At 39.8% G+C, this 9,992-nt stretch overlaps 1 protein-coding gene across 1 annotated transcript in view; it reads left to right on the forward strand.

Annotated features, from left to right (window-relative positions):
- The window catches only part of RFX8 (regulatory factor X8), a 31,673-nt gene extending 23,214 nt beyond the window's left edge, over nucleotides 1–8,459 (forward strand). The window contains exons 14-16 of the mRNA XM_036380408.2: nucleotides 207–321; nucleotides 4,023–4,310; nucleotides 8,113–8,459. Of these exons, the coding sequence (XP_036236301.1) occupies nucleotides 207–321; nucleotides 4,023–4,310; nucleotides 8,113–8,159 (450 nt within the window). The 3' untranslated portion in view covers nucleotides 8,160–8,459. The remainder of the gene's footprint in view (nucleotides 1–206; nucleotides 322–4,022; nucleotides 4,311–8,112) is intronic.
- Nucleotides 8,460–9,992: the final 1,533 nt, after the last annotated feature.

Genomic DNA, 9,992 nt, shown 5'->3' on the forward strand with positions numbered 1-9,992 from the left:
GAACTAAGCTGGCTACGATTTGGACATCAGAATAGGTAATAGCCAAAGATGTCTTTCAACCTAAGACATTTTAGGATTCTAATAGAAAAAATACCTATTGCTTTTTTCATCTTTGTATGCAGTTTTACAGGGAAAATGGTCTGACATACAGAAAGGAATTCTTTTAACCAACTTTATCACAAACCATTTTTTTTCTTTACCTGCAGCCAAGCAAGAGTAAAGAGGCATTTAAAGAGCAGGCATCAGATTTCATGTTGAAATGGAACCTCCTACTGAGCAATGTAGGCAAGATTCTGACCATCAACAGGACAGACAGTTTTGGTAAATAGGATCTTTGTGACTCCAATTTGATATGCCCCATTTTGACCTGAGATGGCAGAGGCAACAGATCCAAAAGTACCTAAAGGGGGCAATGAGGGCTGGTGATGTAATGACAGGACAGTGGGGAATGGCTTTAAACTGAAAGACAGCAGGTATAGACTGGATATTAGGAAGGAATTCTCTACAGTGAGGGTGGTGAGGCATCAGAACAGGCTGCCCAGAGAAGCTGTGGATGCCCCATCACTGGAAGTGTTCAAGGTCAGGTTGGATAGGGCTTTGAGCAACCTCTGGAAAGTGCATGGCGGGGGTTGGCACTAGATCGTCTTTAAGGTCCCTGCCAATCCAAACTGCTCTGCATTTCTGTGATTCTATGATTTTAACTGACATAAACGCATGCAACATTTAACAGAGACATGTCTTCTCCTACTCCTTTCCTTTTATCACCATTTTCCTGGTGATGTGGCTAGACAAGTCAGGGAAATGAAATGATTAGGTTTTGACCAAACCAGTTCTCTGGGCAAAACTCTAGGATGACCATAAGAGAGGAGAGCAGGAGCATGAAGCTGTAGATGGCAGGAAAGCCGTGACTCCCTCTTTTGGCAGAAGTTGTACTTTGTGGGGAAACAGGGAACAGCAGCCTGAGGTGAGAGCCTCTGCTTTCCCTCCATACAAGAGGTGCACACCACAGCAAAATGGTTTGATGGAGATCTGGGGCCACTAATATTCCAAACCATAAGCATTCCAGACATCTCAAGTGATAGCTCTGAGTCCCCCAGGTTCTTTCTGTATAACACAGCCAGAGCAGAGCCACTGCAATAACTAGTTGCCAAAAAAGCAGCTTGTTCCACAGACAACAGATATATGCTCCTCCTATTTAATGTCTTACACTGACCTAAGTTCTTGTGTAGCCAGCACCACACCTGTTGAAGGTATTGAACCGACTGAAAAGTAGCCTGAAGATAGCCTAAAAAACTGACTGAAAATTAGCTGGGTTATTTTTCTTTCCATCTTAGGGCTCTAAGGCACTCAGGGCTCTGAGCTGTCAAATATCAAATCCATCATACACCAGTGCAAGGTGGGAGAAGGGAAGGAGCTGTGCAGTTGTGTTCACTCAAAGAGGCTTGAAGTGATACAAACATGTCTTAAATCAGTCCAATCTCTACCCTAACTGCCTTTCTCTTCTGTAACACCTTGCAAAGGTGCCATTTCTGCAGAAATGTACTGTCTCCTGTGAGTTGCATCTAATCCCAAACTGTATTAAATGCCTTTTAGATTTTCAAAGGAGCAACTTCATATTTTTAACTCATCTGTTGGATGCAGCTTCATACAAATAGCCAAAGAAAACCTCATTATTTTCTTTGAAATGCCCCTTCAAAACCATGCATTCATTGTTTGCTATAAATACTTAACAAAGGGGTATGTCAAGGTTGTTGCCTTTTGTGTTCTTCAGTATTCTTACCCCATTAATGCCTGTGCTTGTGCATGTATGAACACACTCTTCTGCATCAAGCTGCTGCCTTTTGCCTTCTGTTTACTTGTAAACTGTCTGGAGCAGGATCAGAGTTTTGTTCTGTATCTGCAGGGAACATAACACAGTAGGGTCCCTCGTCCATCAGCTGCTGCATTACAGTAAGGGTGAAACAATCAATCCTTTCTCTCTCTCCAGAGGAGTTCTGCACAAAACTCTCCAATGTTATATGCAGTATTTTTGGCATTGAATAAACTGAGAATGCATTCCAAGAACTGCACTGGAAGTATAATGTTTATTGAAATCCCCCATGATGATGAAATCCTCTTCCCTCTTTCCACCACAAGAAGAGTTTAATGAATTGCCTCCCTGTTCTGCAGTTGTGTTGATGGATGGGATACAATGGATGGACCACATCTCTTGGTCTGCTGAGACTTCGTTAAACTAATTACAAATTACATTTTCACCCATTTTATGACAGTTTTCCTACTACAATAACACTAAAATTGAATTTATTTCAAATATGAGAGAGTTAAAAATATTTTTTAATATTTTGCTGTGATGCTTCAATAATGTGGCCATTATTATCTTTCTTTGCTCCTTAAGATGTTGTATTTGATCTATCAATGTCCCTTGTTTTTTTTTTTTTTTTGCATGTTTCTATTCCCTTAGGACACTGAGTTTTAGCAGACAGGCTGAAGCAGTTCTGTTAACAAGCCATCTGGTGTAAAAGTTCTGTACTTGGGAACATTGCTTTCCAGAAATGTCTTAAATCTCAGCATTTCTTCAAAATATGAACTATGTAGCATCCACACTGAGGAAACACAATTACCTGGGGAAATATGTGTCATGTTAATCCAGTAACCAAAACAAATCTTGCTTCTGACTTGACCTCTTGCCTTCTAGCTTGCCACATCCAGCAGACATAATACACTGGCATACTCACACCTCTCAATCTAGGATTGGCTTTCACCCTTTTCCAGCCCAGCCCCCACTTGGGGGATGCCCAGGTGAGATCAGAGGAGCCCTGCAGTTACCCCTGCTGTAGGGCAGCAGGGAGCAGGTGTGCTGGAGCATTCAGGGCTAAGGGGAGCTCTACAGCTCCTTCAGCTCCGTCTTCTTTCCACAAAATGTGTCTCTACACACCTCCCTCATGGAGTTTCATTTCAGCTCACACACCTCTGCTGCCTTCCAAGGCACTCAAGGATGCACTGCCAAGCCATGGGGACTGAGTAGTAAGCTGTGCGTTCCTCTTCTGCAACAAATTGCTTCAGCCTGGCTCCTCTTGAGAATTGTGTTCCTCTGGATTATCCCAAAAGACAACTGGAGTGGTAGCTTTGGCTTCATGCTTACTCTTAAAGAATATATTGAAAAAACCTGTAAGACTGTTAGAAACACTCTTGAACTACTATTAACAAATCAATATAGTTTAAACTCCAACTGTAAAAATCCCTTTCCTTGTTCCATAGGTAAACAAGCACTTCCTCCTCCTTTCCTAGCTTAAGGATCCTCAAAAGGATGAACAGCAGAAGCAGCAGCTTCTTAGACACATATAACATCAAAAGAGAGTATTTTTCATTTTTAAAGCTCTGTAAACTGTGGTCATTAATATAAATTGTGATATCTCCTTGTTGATATCCATTTAAACTAGTTTGTGGGATAGAGAGATTATAAATTGCTTGATGAATTCCTATGCAGATTTATGGCATGGAAGATCTACTTTTTACTGTAAGGGCTTTCAATCACGATATGATTCAAAAGTCAATGGCCTCAGTGAGTCTTTCTTGCCTTTTATCACTTATGGTCCAAGCTCCAAGGTGGGGCATTTAATGTCATAGATATAACACACACAGATGTCTGTAGGAGGTTTCACTTGGGAAGAGGTGGAATGATTTATCTGTCTGAGGGGAGAATGGGGATAAGATGTGGCTATTGATAAACCTTGTTGTAGAAGTGAGTGGAGATGAGGAACTTGAACAGGAAAGTGAATGAACACAACTGTCCTCTCTAGTTAAATAAGTGGAAAAAAATTGCATATGTTTAAAATTAGCAGTGGTGCTTATTTTTCTGGGATATTTCGAAGTACATAATTTTTTAAGTACTGTTTGATGAGTGCTAGTCCATTACTTTGTCTAGTCTATTACTATAATGAAGCCCTTCAAAAAAGAACACATCATAAAGATATGCAAATGAAGAGGTTGTCATAATTATCTTTGTTTTTCTTTAAACCTAGGATCCTGGCTTTTGTTGAATATGCTACTTGTTGATTTTGCGGCTCACATTTTCCAGTCCTATATAGAAGATGAGAAGGAAGAAGGAAATGCCTTGGTTGCAAAGCAAAATGAGGTCCCTGTTCTGTGTGTTTACGAGCCCAGCCATCTCTCAGCCTGTTTTGCTGAGGAGGAACCTCAAGACAATGCTCCACAGACAGCTCTTGTGATGCAGAACCAGAATAACTTTGGATTAAGCTATGCTTTCCAGAGTTCTGAGTTGTTTGGTGAACACAGCCACTGTCAGCAAGGTGAAATTAACATTAACTTAAGAGAAAATGATGGGGAAAATGTTATAAATTGGGCATATTAGGACAGATTGGGAGGTGTATGGCTGATTGGGGTATTTTCTGCATGTAAAGTAGAACTAATGAAATCCAGGTTTACATGGAGCTGTGTCCAATGTCACGGAAACCTCAACTCACGAAGCATCCTCCACATCCTGCCCCCACCCCACAATGATATCAATGGATTGTAATCTCAACATCACCCACCTCCCCAGCACCACAAGTTCCTGTTGCCAGCAGACATCAGGAGCTCCTTCTGATTCCCCAAATGTTGTCTAAGGAAGAGCAGTGCTGTTCTGGTGGGCTGGGAGCAGGCCATGGGCTAGCTGACATACAGACTGCATGTGTTTATCAATCAAAAAAGAGAGCATAGTGTGGTCTTTCCTCACTTTTGGAAGCACTGAGAGGCTCTCTTCCCTCCAATTATCTGTTCCTTTTATCAAAAGATATGAAATATTTTCAGAAATATGAAATCCTTGAGACCCTTCTGCTGTACCAGATTTTCTTGCAGTCAGTCCACTGCTCCAAACATACTAGCATAAGGTGTAGACATACAGGTAGAAAACAAGATAGACTCTAAGTCTTCTAGAATACAAGGCTAAAATACAAAAACACATGGGAATATGGATCAAGCCTTTGTGGTTAATGCAAGTGATGAATTGGACATTCAGCTGTTTTCATATTTCTCTTCCATGCAGTAAGAGCACTTGTCTTATGTCTCAGAGAACATTTTGTTTTCCAGAAAACTGTGAAAAAAAATGTTAATGACACCAAGACTCACAGAGAAAATTAGGTTTTGGGGGTGACACTACTACAGTTATTTTATTCCCAAGAGGTATTCAGTTTCCATACACTAGCGCAGGAGTGGAAATTGACTGTTTTAAAAACATCTTTATTAATTATAAGGCCCTGTAAGGGACCCTAATTTTTTTAAAGTATGCTAAGACTAGCTCAGCAAAGAAAATTGGAGGGGAGAAAGCAGGCACACAGAGGACAAACCAAGAATGATTTATATGTGCGATGGGCATGTTTGACAGCTTTTGTTATTTTTCAAATGTAAAATAAAGACCCATCCTGCCATACCACCTTTATGTCAAAATGTAAACTGTGCTGGGTGCTGACAATTTGCAAGAGAGCTCTAAATCAGTGATGGTCAGAAATGAGGAAATGAACCACTAGAAATTTTATTCAGTATCTGCCCATTTCCTGTGCTCTTCACCGTGCTGCCTTTTGTATGTCCCATGCCCACTGCAATGCTTTTGGCAGGGGTCATCAGACAAGGACTTGACCCAGGTTTGGTCTGTGGAAGTGATGTGCTTATAAATATGTACCAGTTTTGATTTTTTTGTACCTGATCACAAGAACAGAGCAAGGCTGATTAGAGAAAGAATGAGGAATCTTTCAGAATAAGAGGGCAAGAGTGTAAAATGTGAAATGAGGAGTATGAGGACTTGGGGGAAGGTGTGCATGAGGGAAGGACACAGTGAATGACTGAGAAAGTGTAGGAGTTTAGACATCAAATAACCCAACAGATGATGCATTATACCAGTCCATGTGCAAGATGCTAATAACTGGGATGAAAAAGATTCTAGCAAGCACTTGTTATGTTGTGGTTCAAGTGCTTTCAGTTTGTGATGGAGTCAAAAAATGTGAACCTGCAGCTCAAAAGGGTTCAGGAGCTGTGAGAGAGTGAGTGAGCACTTTGCCTGCTCATGTTCTTCAGATGGATGGTGCTCCCACCTTGACCATTGCAGATTCTTTCTTTTGTATATCCACACTGATGCCACGGGTTGCTGAAAAACACAGTTGCCAAAAGCATCTCTAACACCCACTGCTTTGTTTGTATTGTCATCTCTGTAGCTCCTCTGGCAAGATTTCCATTGCATGAGGATTTTTGTTCTGTGACTTTTGACCACCAAAAATCATCATCATGCTTCCAAGGAACCATCTGTCCCTGCTCTTGACTAATCCCCCTTTGGGCACAGATACCCCATTCTGTTGGGTATCTCAGCAGCCATAGCAGCATCCACCAGCCACACTGTTGTTTCCTGGACCACATTTCTGCTGCCTGACATATTGCTCAGGTTTATTTCATAATTTTTGCTTTTAATTCCTTCACCTTAGGCAGGCTTGGCAGGTTTCTGTAACACAGAGCTTTTTATCAGTTCCCATCCTCCACTCCATCCATTGCCAGCATCACCCAACCTCCATGGTTTTTAATCTTGCTCCACAAGGCATTTCTATGCCTTCTCTACAGCCTGTTATGCTGTGGAAAAAAAAAAAATCTGTTCATCACACCTCCCCACTCAGCTCATTGAAATCAGTGCTAACCACTTGGTCTTGCTACAAAACCCTGGAAAAATATGAGGGAAGACTGGTAACACGAATCAGAAAAGAATCTCCCAACCTTACCCTGATATCAGCAGCACCAATATGTGTGGCTTAGCAGATCCCTTCCTGATCTTTTAGTTGTCACCTTTATTCTTCCTCTTCCTTCTCCATCTGTTTCTAGTCTTCCATTCCTAGTTGATGCTGAATATAAATTAGACTCCTCAGCAGGGAGACCATCTTTTCCCATTTATTATGAACAGTACATTACAGCAGTACATTTATGAATCTTATCTTTAAATATAGTTTAAATAATTAATACATAGAATTAATAAACAGAGTTAATACTCTTGAAAACAGAATACATTCCAGAGTGGTGGCATCTCCTGAGGAAAACATTGGTTTTATATGAAAAAAAAAATGTAGAGGGCGGGGGGCAAGATAGTAGAAGATTGGTACACAGTGGCTTAGCAGGGAAGTGTGGCAGATGAAATGCTATTGAGCCAAACACACATAGTATGAACTCAAAATTGATGAAACCAGTGGCAGTAACAGAGATGCTCTGAACAAGCCATAATCTATAAAAGTGCAGTTCAGAGGGAATTGGCCAGTTCTTTATTCCTTATCACAGAGCTTGCAGTTGCTTTCCCTCAGCATGAATAGCATTTTTTTTCATCTAGAAAATCTCATTCTAGGTTCTGCTTTTTTTTCACTTGTTACAAATTAAAATCCTATTAAGCAGCACACCTGCAGTGGGTTCATCTGCAGAGCACTGTGCTGTAGCTCTTAATCCAATTCCACACCTTGTAACATACAATATACTGCAAACCAGGGCATGAAAAGACTGAGGGTGTGCTATTCCTAGCTCTGTTGCCAGAGAGCAAATCAAACACTTTGATTTGTTAAAAAGGGAGAAAAAATAGGACATAGTTAACTACTTGACTTGTAGGAATGGTAAGTGTTCATCTGAGAGGTCTGTATAAACCAGGATACAGAGATTAAACGAAATCATTAACTAAAATGATCAAAAAATGAGAGCAAAAACATGACCCTGCTTGAATTCAGTGTCAAAACTTCTGCTGACTTTAAGAAAGCCGGAATTTCAGCATGAAAAAGCAGTCCCCATCAGGAGAGAGGCTGACTGTGTGTCAGCTGTGAGCCCTTCTATTCATTTTCAAAACAAATAAAGTGAGAAGTGTGAATGATGTATTCAAAGGGGATATGCCCTTCTGCCAGACCTTTGCCATCCTATGATGAACCCCAATGTGTGCTTCCTCTTGTTGGGTTTATTTGATGTAAAATAAGGCTAGATATCTATAAAATATCTGAGGTTCAGCAAGTAAGAATAGAGAAGACTTTTTTGTTCAATGAAGGGAGAAACAAATAATTTACAATTCCTATGGTCAAAACATTTCCATGTTTCTTTTCTAATTTTCAGCACATCCAGATAATTTTGGAAGAGAACATTATTATATCATGTACTAAGTTGGATCTTCAAGTTGGAAAGGAAACATTTCTTACTCAAAAAGATGAAATGATATTTCTCTGCCTCCAATGAACAGCAAATCTTCAGAGAAAAGCATCCTGGCTGTAGCATTCTATATGATATGCCATTCTTACTTTTTGATAAAGTTTAAGAAACACCGTTTTCATTCTCTTATACTAAAGAGCTTTCTTTTTTTAAATACAAAATGTAAAACCGGGCTAGCAATGCAATTAGTTTAAGTTGCCATGTGATTTGATTTGGATTATTTGAATAAATCTTCAGAAGATAAAGGTGAAATACTCATGGCTTGGTTTTATGTATTTCTTGTATATTTCTGTTGTCAGTAAAGCTGAAGACCTACCTGAGATAATCATGGTAAATTATCTGGAAACTACAGCATAAATTAATGACTCTGTGTTAATGCTGCTTTGTCTCTACAGTGTTTAATTTAAAATTTATATTTATTGAATATAAAACCTAGCACTAATTCCTGTCTTTAGAAATTCCTGCTTTGTTTACCATTTCTGCAGGATACAAGAGTCAGTATCTCACATATAATTCTATTAACCAAAATAAAATAGTCTGTATATAATGTTACTATTTTATTATGTTCCAAACTAGATTGTTTGGGCTTGTTCTGTAAGTAACAAGCAAAGACATTAATAAAGAGAAACCCTGGCATAAATTCATAGAAAATAGTAAATACAAATGATGAGATTTGTATCTTGCATGCATCAGATTGTGTGAGGAAATTCCCTGAAACACCATGGAAATGGGGGGTTTAGCTATTTTTGAAGAGCATGCCTGCAGTGAGTTGTCTGTGCCTGGTTGCTATTTCAAGAAGGGACAACTGCTTCGATATTTTAAAAAGGGACATATCCTGAATCAGAGAAAAGCACTTGTCAGGAGCTTGGGAAGCTTTCACTCATTTTGGGTTTGGAAGTCTACATTGATTTTCCACTTGCATCTCCATTCCTCTGTCTCAGCTCAACCTCTGAAGTGGGAATCGATTTTCAAAAGTGTGGTATTGCAGCAGATGTAGACAAGGCCATGTGCTAAAGGAAAAGGTAGTCATGTATTCAACTCTGCAAAAAAGATTGAGTTTGGTGCCAAAATTATATTTTCTTGGGAATCAGAAATTCCCAATCAGAAAAAAGTTTTAGGGTCTTAAGGCCTATTGTACCCATTTCCACTATTCCTTAGGTTTTACAGTGGAGGGAAAAAAGGGAACAGGGAGTGTAGGAAAAAATAAGCTAAAAATAATCAGTATTCTCCAGTCCACTTTTATTTATAAGAGTTTAGATTCTAGATTAGATACCTGTTCTCAGGGCACAATTAGGCAGAAGTTGTATCAGTAGACTGATCATCTATTCTTCACAGATATGAAAAAGTAAGGTATACCTGAGAACCTTCTGACAGGCAAAGGCTTCTGAGAGATTCATTCTTCCCTGTCTCCTGTGTTCCTGAAATAATTTTCATGAATGCAACGGAAGTTTACAAGCATATGTTTTAAAGAATTACAGCCTTGCATTGCCATATTGACGAGGTCTACTGCCAAGAAAGGAACTGTACGCACATGTGCCTTTATTAAATTGGGTTATTGATATAAACTCATATACATGCAAATCTTTGACTAATTAAAACCTTGCCTGGAAGACGTTTAATAGCAGCTCCCTGAATTTGCATATCAAAACCGCATCCTTGCAAGCACCAAACCAATGCTGCCTGCCACCTCGGACTTGGGGTCTTGCTGTGACTTGACCCCAGTGCCCAAACGAAGCTTTCCCTGCACCGGCAATGTTCACACGGACATTCTCCCTCGTGGATAGTCT

The sequence above is a fragment of the Molothrus ater genome, chromosome 2 (assembly GCF_012460135.2).
Source record: "Molothrus ater isolate BHLD 08-10-18 breed brown headed cowbird chromosome 2, BPBGC_Mater_1.1, whole genome shotgun sequence".
NCBI classification, from domain to species: Eukaryota; Metazoa; Chordata; class Aves; order Passeriformes; family Icteridae; genus Molothrus; species Molothrus ater.